At 47.3% G+C, this 19,502-nt stretch overlaps 7 protein-coding genes across 7 annotated transcripts; 3 read left to right on the forward strand and 4 right to left on the reverse strand.

Annotated features, from left to right (window-relative positions):
- Nucleotides 1-162: 162 nt before the first annotated feature.
- On the reverse strand, nt 163-633 carry ATNIH1004_006080 (LSM domain-containing protein; the record flags this gene model as incomplete). The annotated part of the gene is made up of 2 exons (XM_033570716.1): nt 163-408; nt 523-633. 2 exons carry the CDS (start codon nt 631-633, stop codon nt 163-165), a joined length of 357 nt encoding a protein of 118 aa, XP_033426748.1.
- Nucleotides 634-1,428: 795 nt separating this feature from the next.
- ATNIH1004_006081 (uncharacterized protein) lies at nt 1,429-2,072 on the reverse strand (the record flags this gene model as incomplete). Its single annotated transcript, XM_033570717.1, has 2 exons — nt 1,429-1,835; nt 1,910-2,072. The coding sequence occupies 2 exons, from the start codon at nt 2,070-2,072 to the stop codon at nt 1,429-1,431; spliced, it is 570 nt and encodes a 189-aa protein (XP_033426749.1).
- Nucleotides 2,073-2,684: 612 nt separating this feature from the next.
- ATNIH1004_006082 (glutathione S-transferase family protein) lies at nt 2,685-3,503 on the reverse strand (the record flags this gene model as incomplete). The annotated part of the gene is made up of 2 exons (XM_033570718.1): nt 2,685-3,339; nt 3,418-3,503. 2 exons carry the CDS (start codon nt 3,501-3,503, stop codon nt 2,685-2,687), a joined length of 741 nt encoding a protein of 246 aa, XP_033426750.1.
- A 1,533-nt stretch (nt 3,504-5,036) lies between these two features.
- Nucleotides 5,037-6,250, forward strand: ATNIH1004_006083 (protein MEMO1; the record flags this gene model as incomplete). The annotated part of the gene is made up of 3 exons (XM_033570719.1): nt 5,037-5,191; nt 5,247-5,315; nt 5,374-6,250. The coding sequence occupies 3 exons, from the start codon at nt 5,037-5,039 to the stop codon at nt 6,248-6,250; spliced, it is 1,101 nt and encodes a 366-aa protein (XP_033426751.1).
- A 1,952-nt stretch (nt 6,251-8,202) lies between these two features.
- On the forward strand, nt 8,203-9,855 carry ATNIH1004_006084 (glycoside hydrolase family 71 protein; the record flags this gene model as incomplete). Its single annotated transcript, XM_033570720.1, has 4 exons — nt 8,203-8,328; nt 8,389-8,917; nt 8,982-9,207; nt 9,267-9,855. The coding sequence occupies 4 exons, from the start codon at nt 8,203-8,205 to the stop codon at nt 9,853-9,855; spliced, it is 1,470 nt and encodes a 489-aa protein (XP_033426752.1).
- Nucleotides 9,856-10,556: 701 nt separating this feature from the next.
- ATNIH1004_006085 (uncharacterized protein) lies at nt 10,557-11,535 on the forward strand (the record flags this gene model as incomplete). Its single annotated transcript, XM_033570721.1, has 3 exons — nt 10,557-10,617; nt 10,678-11,014; nt 11,082-11,535. 3 exons carry the CDS (start codon nt 10,557-10,559, stop codon nt 11,533-11,535), a joined length of 852 nt encoding a protein of 283 aa, XP_033426753.1.
- Nucleotides 11,536-14,062: 2,527 nt separating this feature from the next.
- Nucleotides 14,063-15,540, reverse strand: png1 (peptide-N4-(N-acetyl-beta-glucosaminyl)asparagine amidase; the record flags this gene model as incomplete). Its single annotated transcript, XM_033570722.1, has 3 exons — nt 14,063-14,472; nt 14,530-14,930; nt 14,990-15,540. The coding sequence occupies 3 exons, from the start codon at nt 15,538-15,540 to the stop codon at nt 14,063-14,065; spliced, it is 1,362 nt and encodes a 453-aa protein (XP_033426754.1).
- Between the last annotated feature and the right edge of the window lie 3,962 nt (nt 15,541-19,502).

Raw genomic sequence — 19,502 nt, forward strand, 5'->3', positions numbered from 1 at the left:
TCTATTCTTTTCTCCTTTTTTTCCTTTGCTTTGAACACTCTATTATCATTATTTCCGTGATGATTATCGCGCATGCGGTCAAATCAGAGCCGTAGCAAGAAATCGCATTCCGCGTCCAGCGCGCAAGAATTATCTTGGCCTGCATTTAACCACGGCCATTCCTTAGGATTTCCGGAGCGTTTCACGCACACGACTCTGTTGTGGGGTTTCTTCCAGCTCGATTTTCGTGATATGCTGACCGGGAACGACCACGAGACCAATAAATCGACTCGTCATATTTACCTTGACACTCGCCGAATCCGACGCTATTCCCGAACTGTGACTATCTGCATCGACGGCAGCATTTTTAACAGCCGATATGGTAGGGAAACGATATTCGTAAGTGTTTGCGAGAATGACATTCCGGGCCTAGACGTAATCCACAGATCAGCAAATACTCCCCAAGCCACATGTTCCTTGCTCTTCTTTGTTTCTCTATCCTAAACTCTATTGAATCAGATAGTGAGGCAGTAAATTACCTACCGCATCTGTACACTTGAAGTTGCCCACGAAAATGCGTGTGTCTGTTGCGTGCACTCGTAGCGTTTGGCCAATCAATGACTCGAGGTACTGGACGGCGTGGTTCTCATCCATTGCGTCGCTATTCTCCAATCAACTGGGTTGGCTCTTCACGTTCGGAGGAATCAGCCACTTGAACGGAACGTTGGGCGGTCTGGACTGTTCTGCAATTGTAGCGGCAGGGGCTCTCAAGCAGCAATGATTAGGACGTAGCCTCTGGGCGAAAATGACGACTGGCAGTTTAAAGCTAAAAGATTAGGTAACAGTTCAGCTGAGCTGGACGTATTCCGGTTGGTTTGGCTAGTTGCTTTATTTCGAAGGCGGAAGAGAGCCGCCTGGACGGGATCCCGCAAGCGCTAAATGTTGTGCATGTGACATCCCTATACTATGGAAACGTTGGCAAGAGGCCTAAACCACAGCAATTCGTATTCAGTTCCGAGAGCTAACTTGGTTTGAATCCGTTATTCGTGGTTGTACTTTCTTGCACCAGAGTCTTTGAAACACTACATCTGCCCTGACCGTTCGTCACTGAAATATCCGATAGGATTGGCTATCTTGATAGGGTGTAAAGGCCCGTAAATTATATATTTCCTATCGTCCACATTGCTTTCTCCTTGGAGCCCCAGTCATAATCTGACAGCGAAAATGCACACATAGGTATAATGTCAAATAAACAACGCCATGCACATAAGGCACAAAGGTAGTTACTGGCACGTATCTTCGAAACCGGGAATTCGATACCAATATGACCAGCAGTTATTGGTGAAGCGGAGTCATCTCCGCCGGAGAACAAACCATAATCATCCATGCCACATAATCTCATTGCGCCTGAAAAACGAAACTCAAAAAAAAAAAAAAAAAAAAATCAACTCATGACATCCATCCGTATCCCCCCACCCATCTTCTAATATCCTGGTTTGATTCCTCGCTGCAAGAGTCCGTGTCCATGGCGATATGAGCGCCCGCACCCTGAGACGACGCTCTAGTCGTGTCGCGACTAATCGAAGTGCCTGTAGATATTATATCAAAATCCCGGCGTTGTGAGAAAACATCATTCGACGGTGAGTTATGCAATGGTTGTCGGTTGATTTGGTTCGAACGAGATTGAAATGGTGCAGATTGAGAAAGCTGGAAAAATTTGTGTAGGGTTTGTTGACGTGGATCGACGATCTCGGACGATGGGAGCGATTCCAGCTCCATGTTCTCGTGTTCGTCTAGCGAAGGGGCGGCTGACTCTTGTTGTTGCTGGGCAGAGAACAGCCAGCGCAGGGTATTCTCTAATTCCTGTCAGTCATTGGTCGACAGGTAACAACAGTAGGTATTCAATCAACTGGCCCCAAGAGATTCTCACCGTATACTACTTTATCCTCCGGGCGATCGTTCCTGAAGCGTTTTCGCGTCCGACTGCCAAGATGTTTGGGAGAGTCATCCATCATCAACGACGGCCCTGTCATGAAGGATTCCACATTGGAGGAGGCGATTATCGGGAATGATGCTTTGCGTTTAAGAGACATAGTAGTTCGGATCTATCTCGTGTCGCTGGGACTATAGGTCGCTATAGGTGGAACAATGAGGGCAATTTCGATTTATTTCACTTGATGCCAACGGAGGTTCAGGTCATGTATCAGGGCGGAATGGGTAATATTTGTGGAATATGGCTGCGGCAAAATGGGCGAGGAGGAGAGAAATAAGCTAGAAGGTAATCGCCTAAGGCCAATGGGAAGAATGTTATAGAAACAAAGGCGTGAAGGAGCCACAACCCTCTTCGTTTCTGGATGGGGCAGGCTGCCATCGCGTCAAATAACCACAGAACAGGAACACCGCGTACTTTCCGTAACTGGTCTAGCCGAACCCAGAAATGGGCTATTCCTTGTTAGGTTTAATTAAGGTATCGTGGGAATGGCTTACTTGACGAGATAGCTGTCTACAATAAATATACACCTCTTATGCGAACTCAGTTCGCCTCAATCTAATAAAACTAGTTATATATTCATCATATTGTTGGTACTCAAGCCTTGGTAATCTTTGAATATTACATATGACCCTACTACCTAGAAAGACATGCACGAATATCCGGATCTTTTCCATAAACATAGTTCATAAGTACATGATTATGCTCAATCCCATCACTTAACCTCCGCATATTTCTCCAGCGCCTGGTGGAGCTTTTGCCACAGACCGTTGTGCCACGTCTGAACTTCCTCCCACTCTTTGAGCGTTATTTTGTAAAACGCCAGCCAACTACCCACGATCAAATCCGCATACAATACAGTGTCTCCTTCCAGGAACAGCCCGTCTTTTTGTCTGTAACACTTTGCTAATCCATCCAGTGCTGCTTTGAGAGACTCCAGAGTCTTTACTCTTTCCTCGCCCCGAACAGTCAGTTCCTCCCAGCTCTCTTTTCCGGCTCTTTGCGCGAAAGTGGCCTTGGATATCTCGGCGGTTTCTGGGTTGAGAGGCATGCCATGGACACAGAGGATAACATGCTGGGAGAAAATAGCATCCACCTGGATATTGAATGCTGCCTGGAGGCCGACAGTCATAGGAGGAAGCAGTGTCGGACCGTTGGGGTAGGTTCTATCAAGGTAAAGTGCAATTTCAAATGTATCTCCGATGATGTCGCCGGTGGATGAGTCCTGGATTATAGGCAGTGTGTAGAATGCACTGCCGTCGCTATGAGTCCGATTTGGCGCTATGCCGAGTTTCTCCCGCACCGTTTTGATATCTGGGAGGTCTACCCATTCGGTTCGGTAATTCACCCCTTTGAAGTTCAAGGCATATCTATCAAGAACTCGTACAATCAAACAACGTCCTGCAGCTTCCGAACAGACTATCCGGGACACAATTATGAGGCCTTACCGTGCTTTCCAAGGATTAGGAGCGAAGCAAGTGACGGGCGGACCAGATGCTATATCGTATAAAATGATAGGCTTGGAGGCATCCATTGTGACGTGAGAGGCGAGTCGAATTAATGAGGATTCAGGTCAATACCTCGGAGGCAAAATGTCTCGAATGTGGTTGTGTGATTCCCCTTGCAGGATGCATCTGCAACGCTGATAGCCGACATCACCCCCCAAGCGACAAATTTTCTCTACACAGTGTTTTTATTCTGCTCCAAGGGGCCCATTCCCTACTGTTGAATTCTGATAGCTCTCTATTGGCCACAGGTATCCTATGCAGTACTAAAAGAACCCTATCACATGACAAAAGTGTTAAAAACAATGAACATAGTTAAAGTTTTGATGTTGCTTTAATATTTCAAATACGTAACAGACTGAACCCCTCTCAAAGTGGGTCCAATATTAACCCCACTACCGGTCCGACTGTCCTTCAAAATTACTCAATTTGTGCCTTTAACCCCAAGCACATGGCGATTGTGGGTGGTTCTACCGGTATGTATCCTGTTGCGAGATCAACCTATCTGGGCCTCGCTGGACATGGAGTGCTGTATTTATATACAGCACTGTTTCTTACTATTAAGTTTCAAGCACAGCTGCACAATTATTCAGTATCAAACATCAAATATGTGGCAAACAAGAAATGCAACATAAGGACCGCTTGACAGCAAATTTTGTATATCTCTGAAGTGGTGCCTGGGGTTTCTTAGCCTTGGTATTGTCATGCACTATGATATATATTTAGTACTCGAAGGCCTCATGAGCATTGTGTCAGTTTGGCCCGCCACGAGGCGAGATTGTGGGCTGAAAATTCCCGCATGAACAACACAATTCTGGACAGTGTCTTGGGTATGACTGAGGGAGACTGATCCCGGAATTATTTATCCTGGAAGCTGCAGTTTATGAGAACCGAGGATACTATGTGACTAATCTGCCAGATCGACAAACGGTTAAAAGGCGAGACGGACAATAGTACAAAGAAGTCTGTCTCTTGTCAGACTCGCGAGACTTCACGTGTCCAGTGTGGGCTCATTAGATGAGCAGATGTGGAATAAATCAATATCATATGGTACTTGATATAAGAAGAGTGGCAACAAGAGAGCCGTAATTATCTGTTCCCTAGGTATGAGTAATGGATAAGATGTGGTGTTCTCAAAAGGTTCGTCTTGTGGTATTGCCTTCCATGTAATGCTATAGCACCAGAACCTGGACAGGGACGGCGGTGGTAGCTCCAGGAGTAGTTCTTCAGAAGTTAGATGACTATACATAGAAGTCGTAGGTGATGAGTCTTATAGCTATTGTGTATCTAGCGTTAAGGCATTATGTAATCCTCTATGAGGTAGATCTAGTTATCTACAGTTCTATCTGCATCTACCTATCTACATAACCAGTCCATTGTCATCGGCATGCCGCCAGTCGTCGGCATACCGTGTGGTCGCCTCAGGCACGCACAGCGTCATTGTCTCCGCTTCGCTTCCCCGCTTCTGCCTCATCTTTCGATAACAGCCCTTCGTCCCCAAGCAAGCAGGAGACTCGTTCCACACTGCTGTTAGCATCTCAGTATTTGACAAGGCTTACAAAATGGAATCTCGGGAGGCTTCTCATGCTGGCTCATGGTATTCTGATAGTCGATCAACTCTCACACGTCAACTTGACAAATGGCTAGCACAGGCCCCGAGTGAGATCGAGAACGTTGGCTCACTGCCTGTGCCTGGTGCACGAGTTATCATTGCCCCGTATGTGTGGTTATTATCCGCATCATCCCTGTTATCGGTGATACTAATCCTCCAGACATGCGGGCTATGCGTACTCGGGACCCTGTGCTGCTTATGCGTACAAGGCCTTGGATTTGTCGAAAGCGTAAGCCGTCCTAGGAGATGGTTTCCCCTTCTGCTAAAAGAAATGTCTGTACCATTAGGAAACGGATCTTTATCCTTGGCCCATCCCACCACCATTATCTCTCGACTCTTGCCCTCCCGCAACTAACCTCATACTTTACCCCGCTCTCCGACGACCCTCTTCCGCTGGACACGGAGTTAATCGCCAAGCTCCGCTCTACTCAAGCAGTCAAGCGAAATGGGTTGACTGTCAGCTTCACGAAGATGTCCAGATCAATTGATGAGGATGAACACAGCATAGAACTCCACTTGCCGTACATTCACCGTCTTTTACAACTGCAGCATCCAGATAAGCCCACTTCCCAATACCCGCCACTAGTGCCCATCATGGTGGGAAGCACATCTGAGTCAACGGAAAGCGCTTTCGGAGCTTTACTGGCCCCATACCTCGAGGACCCAGAGAATGCTTTCGTCATTAGCTCCGACTTCTGTCATTGGGGCCTGCGCTTCCGTTATACTTACTACGTTCCCCAGGCCACCAAGCCAGGGCCGGAACTGCCCCTTTCGGCCAATTCTCTTCCCCAGCCAGGGCCCAATCTTAGCGAGGTACAGGCTAAAGTGGAGAAGGTGTCTACCGGGACATCTCTGCAACGGAATGACCGCATATCCAGCCGACAGCCCGCTATCCATGAGAGCATCTCGGAGTTTGATATTGCTACGATGGCGGCCATAACAACTGGGTCGGCTGCAACTTTCCTGGATACCATCCAAACAACGGGCAATACAGTGTGTGGACGCCATCCTATCGGAGTGATGATGGCGGCCATGGAGAAGATCACGCGCCAGGACGAAGGAAATAGGGGCAAATTCTATTTCGTCAGGTATGAGAGAAGTTCTGACGTAATCGATGTCAGCGATAGCTCTGTGAGCTATGTCTCTGCATTTGCCGTATTATGATCTCTATCTCTTCTCTATTAAGTAGACTGTCCTACTACTCCGTACAGTCTGCTGAGTAAGGTCCAAGGTCCGCAACCCCAGCAGATTAAGTGGCGAATGATGGCTATGACTAGCTTTACACCTATTAGTTTCTTCGTACCTGACTCTTTAAACATCAACGATGATTTGTTCAAGTTAATTCTCCAAACTCCCCTGCAATTCTAGAATCAATGATGGGTTTTCTTTACCAGGAATGTTCAATTGCATTCTACCCGTTGCTCTTCTGTGCCCAACTGACGTAATGGAGGGCATAAGACACGGAAGAAAGGTTACTTTGTAAACCAGGCTGAGTGGGATGGAAGCAATTACACAAACGATCTCGGATCATGAGCTGAATGCTCACCGTGACTCAGATGTGGTAATAGGTTCAACAGTTGTCATCATCCCCAGAAGAACCCGGGGCAATGAAGGGCGAGGGGTCCAACTGCGGAGAATTAAAGCAGTCCATCGAACGTCACATGGGCTTCTGGTCACCCACCAGCCCTTGCGCTGTTACACAGCACCGTGACGAGAGTAGCGACTTAGGTTCCGCTAATCCATTTTCCCGCCACTCTATGGTATGACCGCCCGTTTCAGTCCTACGGTACTAGTCTGAGGGCTTGAGAGAGAAGCTTCACTGGCCGAGACAGGTTGGGATGTCTGCACTAATTGGGTGCCCTACACGGACGGGGATTGCCTTTGATCGACGTTCGAGGATATGTTCCGGTTGTCTGGTGATGACATCGCGTGGCTAATCTGCCAGGAATGTTACCCCGCAGCGTCTCGGTATATGAGACTCTGGGGCTGGTGGAGGGCCGGAGAAATCGATTCATCCATCGTCTATTGTTGCGCTTGCTTGCTTGCTTGATTGCTTGCATACATGCATGCATGTCGTGCTCTAAGGGTTGCATTGGGCTGCACTTCATGCAGTCCAGTACCAATGACAAGACTATTTCTTGCATCGATACAATATTGGATTGACGTAGACATGTCCATCCCCATCCACAAAAGCGTAACGGACGGACGTGAAGACAGCATCTAGAAGGGCGGTGCAATTGGTAGCCTTGGTATCGGCACTTCCGATTGGGAGGTTTGATATTGTGCGTGTCACAATTGTCAGAGAGCCAAGCGGATGGGCGACCACGATCCGGAGGCCCAATCCAGGAGCCCAGGTAGTCTGAAGGGCACACATCCGTTCGGATATACCCGAGACGCTAGTTGTGTGGCCTGATTAATGCCGCTGTCTATGTCATTCCATACTAATTTTGGGATGAGGTGAATGGAGAGTGTGCATTCTAAGTTTAGATGCCAGTGCCATAGCCTATATCACAACGCCGTTTGTTGTTGTTGAATGCAACGGTCCCGTGGACCATGCTCATCTTAGACCGGTCTCTGTCTTGTGTTTGGACAGAATCTCCTCTCCACTTCCAAATTCTAAGACAGCGCTATAGTAAACTTCGAAGATCCTAAGCCTGACCATCCTTCGAGATTCCATGTTCGGCCCGTCCCATGTGATGGACCATGGTTGATACTGTTGCATTCTTGATCCCATGATGGGCTATCCCCCCTGTCAGCTTCAATTGGCAGGGATCCCTGAAAGAAGATAAAAAGGAAGACAGTAGAGCACTGTTCTCGTTTTCTTCAAGCACAGTTGACGAATTGACACGAGAGTCTGGCAGGCAGAGTCCAAAATACTAGGCAAAAGCTTTCATTTTAGGTGTTGACTAGGAAGGAATTTCCTATCGGTCGTTGATGATATAGCATTGGTGATTCTCGCGAGTCTTATTCTCTACTATCAAATTTCGTGTTGTTGGAAAAATTTCACTCGTTAGTGCCACACAGCTGGTTCATTAACCTATCATCAAGGTATAGGGAATTATTATCTTCTGCTTCCCTTTGGTTGGTTGAGAACTGTGGTTTGCAGCCGCTAGATCATGCTGTCAAAGATCATTCATTTGTTACTTCTAGGAGCTTCGGCGTTGGCTACTGCCATTCCGATGCACCTGGAACCCAGGCGAAGCACAAATGACGCGGACAGGATGGTCTTTTGCCATTTCATGGTACGCCAGGCCCGAACAATTGAGACTGGATCCATCAATCAACTAATGAAATTCCTGCAGATCGGCATCACCAGCAACCGCCAAAGTGCAGCTGACTATGACGACGACATGAAACGCGCTAAAGCACTGGGAATTGATGCATTTGCGCTGAATATCGGGGTGGATCCCTATACTGACGCGCAGCTGAAACTTGCGTACGAGTCGGCGGGAAAAAACGACATGAAAGTCTTTCTCTCGTTTGATTTCAATTGGTACAACATTGGACAGGCGTCTGAGGTTGGCAAGAAGATCCAGCAGTATGCAAACGAATCAGCTCAGCTCAAAATCGACGGTAAGGTCTTTGCGTCTTCATTTGCCGGCGACGGACTGGAACTTGAGAAGATGAAATCTGCCGCCGGTCAGGAAGTATTCTTTGCCCCGAATTTCCATCCGGACAAGGGCCCTTTCGATGCCATTGACGGTGCACTGAACTGGATGGCCTGGGACAACAATGGCAATAACAAGGCGCCGACACCGGGTAATAATATTACAGTCCAAGATGGTGACCGTGCATACGTCGATGCGTTGAAAGGAAAACCTTATATTGCACGTACGTTGTCCCTTTCCTTTCTATCTTGGATTCTGCGATGAATCTTGTGATTGACCAATGGTAGCCGCATCCGGATGGTTCTTTACCCATTTCGGAGGTGAGGTGTCCTATAGCAAGAACTGGGCATTTCCTGGTGACCTTCTGTGGTTCAACCGGTGGAATCAAATCTTGGATCTTGGCCCTCGCTTCGTAGAGGTTGTTACCTGGAATGACTATGGCGAGTCGCATTACATTGGGCCGCTGGCATCCCCTCACACTGACGATGGTGCGTCCAAATGGGTCATGGATATGTGGGTACATCCAAGCATCCGTCGTGAAACGATGAATCTAACGGAACTCTTCCGACCAGGCCACACGGCGGCTGGCTCGAAATGTCGAAGCCATTCATCGCTGCCTACAAGGCGGGCGACAAGTCCGTCAACAAATATATCAAAGATGAGAAGTTGGTCTACTGGTACCGACCCACACCGAGAGATGTAAGTTGCGACGACACGGACTCAACAATGCACGGGAGCCCCAACAATTCGAGCGGCAATTTCTTCCGTGGTCGGCCAAACGGCTTCGAGTCCTTGCAGGACGAAGTGTTTGTGGTGTCGCTGCTCAAGTCACCGGCTACGGTCGAGGTCACCTCGGGGAAAAACAACCAGAAATTTGAAGCCAAAGCGGGTGCCAGCGCCTTCAGGGTTCCCATGGGGGTTGGACAGCAGAAGTTTTCGATTGCGCGCGACGGCAAAACGGTTGTGGGAGACACAAGCTTGAAGGACATTGTTGATAAGTGCATTTGCGGCATTTACAACTTCAATGCCTATGTTGGTGTTGTTCCACCGGAGAAGACCATCGACAAACTCCAGCCAGCGGGACTTCAACAGCTCCAGCAGGGGTTGAATGCCCCATGTCCTACCAATACTCTGGGTGGGAACCAGCCCCGTGCGACCTAGAGGATATTTCTCTTCTTTGCCCTTGTTGAGCTGGGAAGATTGCTCAAGGAAAGAAATGATGTCAGTAGACTTGTTAGCTGGATGGAAGTGTACCAAATTGGGGATAAGATGGATATGAGATGGACATAGGAAAAATAGGACATTCATTGAGATTCATCTATAAGATCTACACTTTAAGTGCGGTAGAACCAGACTCGGGCGATATCGGGCCCTTATCAATCGTTATCTGCCCCAGATTGGGTCTTATAAATAGCGCTTCTCGCCCTTTTAGGAACCCCCCAGCTCACCGACTCTTGCAAATAAACCAGAATGCGTGTATCGTCGTCTCTTTTGCCTTCTTTGCCCTGGTATCCTGGAGCTTTCGTGTTCGCCTTGTGCGTCCCAGACGAGACACACTAACCCTGGCGCTTACTATCGGGTCCCCTCCCCACCCGCCACGTATATCCGTATATCCCGATCTCGCGTGATTAATCCCTCGTCGGATCATCTCTCGTCACTGATTTATTGATCTTTTCCCTTTCTTTCTTTCTTTAATTTTTTAATCTCCTAATCGATCTATTTTCTCGATGGCGTCTAGTCTCTGAGAACATGCCAATGGACGAGTGATTGTTGCGTTGGGGCTTAGTACTCCGTACATACGATTCCCTATTACCATACCCTCGTTCTCTATTTCGTTCTACCCCACCGAGAGTCCCATTGCCATGGCAAGAATCAAACAGGGCGTGTTTTCTTGGGAAGATGTGCTGGCACAGCGGTACCAAAGTACGTCATACCCTCCCTCCCTGTCTCTTCCTCTATACTAGTTATACTGATTGATTCTAGATAACAAACCCTCTGCATTACCTCGACTCAGAAAACACAGTGCTCTACCGAACCGATCGCTTGCGCCGTCCCCGACGCAGAAACAGCCCGATACAAGACTAGTCTGGACCGTCTCCGACAGTCTGCTGCTGAGCAAACTATCTACCGAACTGCGTCTCATGGTCTGGGAGATGGTGCTCGGTGGAATGCGCATCCATATTGTGCAACGATCGAACCGTCGAATGAGTCATGTGGTTTGTCCGCGCACTGCAACCTGTGAGATCTGTCGTGGGGGACTCCCGATCATCAGGGATGGAAATACGGTGCTTATGGCGCTTCCATTGGTGTGTAAACAAATGTAAGTCCCCCTCTCCCCTACGTATGCATAGCATATCTGTATTGTATGATTAGACTAATGATGATAGATACTGCGAATCCATCCATCTTCTGTATGCTCTCAACGTCTTCGAATTCAGCAATACCTGGTCCCTGACGTATCTTCGACCTACCGTCCCCAAGGACTTATGGGACACTATCCGCGAAGTCGAACTCCGCTGGGCATTCCCGGGCCATTGGCTCCCCAGTAAAGACCCCGTCAAATCGATCTACTTCTCCGCCGGACGACAGCAGTGGATCGACACGTGTCAGGCGTTGACGCGCATGTCCGGATTGCAGTCGTTCACCCTGCAGCTGAGCGGCAGCTGGTTCTGTGAACCGGTAGAGAAGATCCCGGTTTTTCTGGAGCCGTTGCGCGGTCTGAATCTGAAGCAGCGGTGGAAGCTGCAGTTGCCAGGTCAGCCGTACTATGTCAAGGAGATTCGGAATATCGATAGGGACTTGAGGAAGAGAGGGATTGAGTGTTTGGTTAGGGCTGTTTGATGATATATGATTTTATGACGGATGAAGTAGTCTGATTTACTATGTAAGGTTAATACATATCTACATTTTATCAGCACCAAATTCAACCCTATCAATATCTGTATCTCAGAAGTAGATTTCTAACGGAACTATAGGCCAATAAAATACCTATCTGATCCATAAATGATCAGCATATAGATTTAAGGGTGAGTAACGTAACCGGAAAGCGAGCGAGCCACCTCCATATTGCATACAAAATGGCAATTTTTATGATCTTAGTATCTCAGCCAATCTTACAGCTGCAGCGCAATACTAAATTTTATACATTATATGCATAAGTTAGAATACATTTTGATTTATTTAGAATTTTTATAATTTTTTCTAGGCTATAATACAGAAAAATTTCTATTACAGCTGTATTTAACACCCTTTATATGTAATATAGAGAACTCTTTGTATTATAAGCTCCTAAAGCCTTATATCGGTTTATGCACTATTATGTTAGCCTAGATTCTATATTCTAGTCTGTATTGATAGGTTGTTGTGGAGATACTAAGATCGCAAAAAGTGCCATTTTGTATGCAATACGGAGGTGGCTCGCTCGCTTCCATGGCTCGCTCGCTTTCCGGTTACGTTACCAGGTTGATGAGATTACATAAGAATGAGTTGGATAGCTTCATGATTACCATTTTAGGAATATCATTCGGCCAGACTTGGCATTCATCAATATACATACAGTATTCCGTACACTATACATAATCTCTAATATCCATTACCTGAACGAGATAGATTTATCGTTTAAAATAACACATGACCTATCATAAATATCATCACAGTAACAGGAATCAAATATCCAGAGAAACAGTAGAATGGGTAAGCAAAAAAAACCCTCATCACAATTTACTCCGTAGAATTAGATAGCATCAAATCCAGTAAACCAGGAAATAGCCCATCTCCAGAATATCTGAGACAGCATTAATTATAGGAACCACGGATCACGCCCCTAGAACCACACAATTATGAAAGAAACAAAGACCCTGAATTTCCCCTACGATAGTTTAATTACGATATGCAGAAAGTGGTCCCGAACTCAACCCAACCAGCCCAGCCTAGCCCAGCCCAGCCCAGTCTCCGTTGTTTTTGTTAATGTTTTGGGTCTCTGCAGTTGTGGTCAGATGGGGTCGGTCGACACCATCGATTTCTCCCCGCGATGGATGATATTCTAAACCATAATAGGCTAGGTCTATCTACTATTTATAGTATTGGTGGGTTAGTGATCTGCAGCACTGGTGCTGTTTTGGGGTTGGAACCTGGTCCTGGTCAGGCGTATGGGGAGAGTCGGAGCCGAGACCCGGCCGTCAGATCGACGACAGTCTTCCTTTCTTTGATTCTTTCACTGTATGGAGTAATTATGGGACGTAGTCTGTAGGAAAAAAAATATTGCGTACCAATCCAGGTCTGAACAGCATATGGCCGATCGAAAATCGACGATCATCGTAAGGTATCTGTGCTGGAATGCCAAAATACTACCTCCCCTCGGCGTAGTATTGAGTCATACATAGGTGTTTGTGGTAGCAAGGCTACAAGCGCAAATGCATGCGCCATCTACTCCAATCATCAGCGGAAACGTGTGTCCAAGTCCAACTGAATTTTTCGTCCGTCAGAGGAAGCTGGGTTATGTGACAGTATCTGAGATCGCCAGGAGTCAGAACAAAAAAGGAAATGCGACATGCCACTCCGCCGTAAAACTTCTGTTTCAATACAACATCGTCTGGCTGAACCACGTAAAAAAAAATAAAAATAAAAATAAAAATAAATGAAAAAAGAAGAGAAAGTAAGGCATTAAAAGAAGAATTAGATATGTAATCATGAAGCCTTCCCAACCAGCCAAATCTCCAAAACTGCATAACCAATTAGAGTTTGTGAGACGTCCGTCATGACCCAACCGGGTATATAAACCAAAAAAGGAAAAAAAAAAAAAAGAGAGAGAGAGAGAATAAAAGGGAAAGTCCCTGACAAAGATCGTGTCGAATAAAGGACAAGAAATCCAAAGAGGTGGAATATAGATGATATCGCCATAAGGAGATCAATCAAAATAAAATCGTTCAGTCAAGATGACGAACAAGGTTCGTCGCAAATCAACTTCCCAGAGCGTAGGGCTTTCGTTCTACCACAGGGTTATTTTAATTTTTATGTAGTGACCCCGTCCAGGGTCGGGAAGGAAATGACATCCCGGCTTGCGGGGTGACGTTTCAGTCGGGGTCCATAAAACATCGACGCGTTGCAGCAGGCACATGATCGGGTTTCGAGTCATGAACATGTAGCGTCGATTATATGAATCCTATATCCGGTTGGCCCATCCGTGTATCGCGCGTCCATTGAATGTCGTACGACGAAGCGGTCCAGCCAGGTTATTTTACCATATTCGTCGAAGGGGGTTCGCAAGAGACTGGTAGTAGGGCTGCCCAGAAAGTTGCGCTGGCCCCAGGCAATCAAATGCATGGAGAGAAACGAAACAAAAACCTTCGAAAGAGTGGTACATAGATCATTATCGATCATCTTGCGATCGGTCTGGCCCAGAGTGTTCTGAGCTTCTCTGCCTCGTGCTAAGCCAATCCGCCTCCTGTCGTGAAGTGGGCGTTTTCTGCTCGTCTAGTCTGCCATTGGTTTGATTCCGAGGAATCAAATTGTTAAGCTCTGCCGCAAGGGCCGCGGCCGTGTATCCACGTAATTCTCTTTCTTCCCGCTCATCCTCTTTCATCAAACGCCGTTGGTCGGTCTTGGATAAGTTTTCCCGGCGTTTCTTTCGAATTTCAAGGATCACCCAGTGGAGTACTTCCTCCGAAGCACGCGTTCGCTGTGCTCCGTGCTTCACTGGGCTTCGAACATAACGGCGGGTGACATCTGTAGCACCATCGATCGAAAAGGCAACACAATAGGACATCTTCCGGCCCCAACCTATAAACACTTGTTAACCTCAACATCCATAGCAAACTCAAGCCCCATCAAACCTACCTTCAGCATAGAGACGGGGCTGGTCCCAAGCCCCTTCACACGCATCAACATGCACCCAACGCCTTTGGTGCTCGGAATACACCTCTGTCCAGACGTAGTCCTCGGAATTCCACACCCATCGTACGCGCCCACCAAGGGCTCTGCAGAACATACTAAAGCAGTTGGCCCATTCACCTACCCGACCCCGTCGACTCTGCAACAATTGCCACACATCAGAGTAGCGCGGGAACCTTTCATAGGCACCACACGTTGTCTCGGAGCATCGGTAGAGTTCCACACGAGTGGCACCGCGAGCGGTCTCATCTGGAGTGGGCGGCGTCATGCCCTGGGCGATTGTAGGCATAAAGCATTGCGAGCACCGGGGGTTGTTAACAAACTGAAAGAATGATCGCTTGAACCACCTGTAAACAATTAGTCAGAGAACGCAACAATTTTAAGAATAGGTCTAGCGAACTTCAACAAAGCCCTGATGACGCAATCTTGATAGCCCCATTCGGGCTTACCCCGTACGCTAGCAGCCTGGGCCTGCATGATCTGGCTTTCCTCCTCTGCCTCCGAATACAGCCTATCCAGCGGGATAAGAGCGAGAGCCTCGTCGAGAAGACCCGGGTTTTCATATTTGGTCGGCGTGACGGACAAGACGTGGAGGAGGTTGCGAAACTTCAGAGAAGATGCATCCTGTGGTGGTGATGGAACAATTGGAAGACCTCGTAACAAGGTAGACCGAGAGGGTGACGGTGACTGAGGAGGGAGTTGAGGAGATTGATGGGCTGCTGTCGGAGGCGGCGGTGGTGCTCGCGAGGGATGAGGAGGAAAGGGACCAGGAGATGACGCCTGGGGGGCCGGCGAGAGAGATTGCGTGCGAGAGCGGGCCCTAGACTGCTCTTGGAGATGATTGAACCTCTTGTTGCGCATCAGCTGCTCGAAGGAGCGAGTGAGTTCCGAAGCTTCAAAGCTGTCAGTCGGTTGCGCCCGTCGGGCGTTGTGCGGGTGATGTCTACTGTCGGCCATGGTGGTAGGGGTTTGAGTGACGCCAGTTGCAGTCGGTCGGGCGTGAAATCCAGATTGAATCGAATGCCAATGGTTAATTTCCCTGCGATCACTGAATTGTGATTCTCCCTCCTTCGACCAAATGAGAGAACAGTAAACCAGGCAAGGTAGGTGAATCGGTCGGCTCGATTGGCAGGTCCGTCAAGGCGAGTATGGTCGCACAGGTCAGCTAAGCGGTTGTCACGCTTGGCACGTATCGACGCAATAGTCGCCGGGAAACTGGACAACCCGGAAGGAATGAACGAAAGGGAGTTAGATAACCTGTTGCCAGAAAAGAAGAAACAGTAGTGTCAGGGTCGAAAAGGGGGAAGAGTAGGAATAATTATGGGAGGATAAAGGACAATGGGGGTAAGAGAGAAGATCCCAAAAGGGGGGGGGGAAGGGAAAAGGGAAAAGGCAAAAGGAAGAAAGAAGAGAGAGGACGAAAGAAAGAGAGAGGAAACAGAGAGGGACTAGTCCATGTGGTAATAGTAGTAGGAAGTGATGATTTTTCTGGTCATTCTTTTTTCCACGGCAGCAGTTGAACAAGAGAATAATAGCAGGGCGAAGCGTCGTCAGCCTTGGACTGCTCGCCCCAATCAGGGCCCTGCGCCAGCACCGCAAGCCGCGTGTTTCCCACCCCGAAACAGTTAATTGTACCATGGCCAAGAACCTTTGGCTCTCCTCTACTAACTGCTTCGGCTCCTACGACGACGCACGTCCTGCTTCGACATACATCACCTTCTCACCCAGTCTATCACTCGGAAATGATTATTATTATTATTTGAATTATTACTGCGCTACCATCTGTCCCGTAATGATGATGTTTCCTCGTCTCCTCGGTCTCTGGATTTTTTGGCCCTGCAGATGAATAACAAATAATCCAGCCCCCTTCCCATATTCAGTAATTTTCTTTTCAATCTCTCCCGACAAGATTCATGGTACTATATCTTGGCTCTTTCAGTTAGACCAACTAGTTGGTCTCTGACGAGGAACAGCGTGGTCTCGGACTCTCCACCTGCTGATGAATCTCTTAAAGCTTGGCTATGTCCGCGTGGTTTCCTGGAGGGGGGGAGGGTTTTTGGACTCTGGGAAGTTGGGGATGATTCTCTCGCACCCTTCAATAGCTAACTATTATCTACATAAGTACACAAATACGCAAGCTGTCCCTCTTACTACTTTGTGATAGGTACGAGCAAACAGCTTGGAAAAAAAAAAAAAATATCGACTCATGTACACTATCTCCCCTCATTTGACTGCCCCGAACATCCGAACACTAACCGGGTTTCTGTTCGACGTCATCTAGTCAGTATTACGCGGCTCTCTGATCAACAGACGACATGTACACTGACGAGGCGCAACCGTGCACTACCGCCGAGTTTCAGTGGAAAGACATCTTATAGTGGTACGGAGTACTCCATAAAGGTGAACAACGTTATTAATTTGACCTAGTATTCTTTTTTTTCCTTGTCCCGCTGTTTTTCGGGTTGAAGGAAGAAATAATCGAGAGCGGGCTTACCCGTTAGCCCTACAACAGAAGTATTTATTAGTTAGTATCTATTACCTACTCCAATTCCACGCACGCATCCTGAACCGCTGACGAATCATGATTGGGTTGTCCAGCCTGATTGGGAACAACCAGTATGGGATATCATTATTAATGTGGTGGGAATAGTTACGACTGCTTTGTTAAACTGCGAAAACTGCCGTAATCTCTGTCCTCGTTGACATAGTTTATGGAGACCAACAGTCCGATTCATTGCCACTCATCTATAGGACAAGGGACCCTGGATGGGCAGCAGGAAATCCAGTCCAGGTCAGATTACTAGGAAGATCATGGGCGATCCGATTACGCTGTAGAGAGAAACCTTGAACCAGTACTACTGGAGCACGTAAATCTCTATTATTTAGCTCCTGATTGTCTCCAGGTTGTGCGCTTGGGTAGACTTGGGTGCTCCGAGGTTTCTAATCTTACCCACTTTTGATTCTTTGACACACACCGTCTTGGACATATAGAAATGGTGACGTACGTATAAAAAAGCCAGGACCATGTTCTTAGCTAGTATTTCAGCACACACCCTCCTAGTTGATAGTCACGTCGTACATTATATCGCCTACACTCATTATTTGGGTAGATTGCTACATACATACAAAACAAGGCGGTATTTCTTTTTAATTATATATGTATTATATATGCACGAGCGCACACACCCATTATTCCACCATGTTCTAGGACAAATAAAACCCATCGGCCCAAAACAGGAGGAATAGGCAATAAGTCGACCTGATGGACTCGGCGTTACAGGATTACGGCACCCTTCCAAGATGGGACGATGGGTGACGGAGACGCGCAAGCGTCCGTCTTGGCATGGGACAAGATCTGGTAAGAGTGGTCTACGTGACCCACTACGCTAAACCGGTTTGTGATGGCGACCAGGCTAACAAGAAAGCCTAGCCCTAGATCCTGTCTGTCTAGGGGGCTCGGCGTGGATACCTCATCCGGCCTTAAGCTTTGCCTCAGTTTCTTTCTTGTCTCTCTCTCTTCTTGGCTCCTTTTTTTTATAGGGTCCTACTGTTGGGATGGTTATTCTGTCTTCTCTGAATTCTATGATATGGAGTCTGTCGATGGAGATGAAAAGAAAATTTATGTATATTACTAGATACTCCACTGCTCTCTGTTATTCCATGCTACAGAGACAGACGCTCTAGTATTCCGGTCCACTTTTGTACCCCATTTTGTACCCCGTAGCGCCAAGTCTAGTCCCATGCTCTGGACGGAAAACTCACTGTCTAAACCCAAATCAAACCCTTTTGAGTAAATGCGGCTCCAGGCCAACTTCTAGCCATACGTAGTGCGATCAGAAGATTCGTACCTAAGGTGGACTAGACTAGACTAGACTACTTATCGGTTAGCTTCTCAGTGGTGGGGCCTTGGTCCGAGTCAACCGATATATATTCAGGACCAGTTCAGGTGCAGTGAAGACCTTGGAGTAAATAGGTGCTTACTACGGAGTATACTGCAGAGACAGGTAATTGGCAGGGCGTACTGTAGTAACTATATTCTTGCAGGATTCTTTAACCTCGTATCGAATGATAGGGCTTAGTATACCTTTTCTGCCCAGTAAGCTTCCATTTCTATTTAAGCTTATAAGGGGGGGAAATTATTGGGTTTACTGGTGGTATAAACCATATTCTAGCTAGGGGGGTGGCTACTACCTATTGGCTTCTACTCCGCACATCTCTGGCATTGTGCGTGTTCGCTTTTATGGAGCATGGTAGTACCGTAGTATCCGTTGAGAAACTCAACTTTGGGGTCGATGACACCGTACCTGAATCAAGGGGGAAGTTCAATACCACCTACTACCTACCCTACTTACATGAGAGGACAGTTCTAGACTACCTTCCCTGCGGCGAATCCCTGGGACCAAATACGATCTAGAGTAAGGTACAGCACATTCCAGACGAACATCCATTCCGCTTCATGTAAGACAAAATTTGAGTTGGAATGTCGGGATCTACAGCCTGCTCTTTAAGGGATTACAAGTACTCAGTTGGCCAAGTAAAGTGGTTTTACCTATTCTATATACTCTGTATGTTGTCTTCGCTGATGAGGTCTAGACTGATCTGATTTGAGATCTGGCCTTAAACTATCTGTTCTTATCGAGGGTCTCTTCCACGTTGGAAGGACTCTGCAGATTTATTTCCTACATGACGAGTAACGAGTCTAGATCAGCCGGTTTGATCGAAGTGCACAATTCCATGTGACTCTTCACTATTCTTTTCAGAATGAGCTACCCACTCTAAAAGGACAGAATAGATGAAATTAGTTCGATGCTTACTCGAGCCACATGAAACCAAGGTCCTTCAAAGTAGATTCTTGTGAAACATGCATCGAGATGTCTCTAGTAACCCATACAAATCGTATGCTGTATTATATTGTCTAA

This window comes from Aspergillus tanneri (genome assembly GCF_003426965.1).
Source record: "Aspergillus tanneri strain NIH1004 chromosome Unknown AapTan_4_pilon_pilon_pilon, whole genome shotgun sequence".
Taxonomy (NCBI): Eukaryota; Fungi; Ascomycota; class Eurotiomycetes; order Eurotiales; family Aspergillaceae; genus Aspergillus; species Aspergillus tanneri.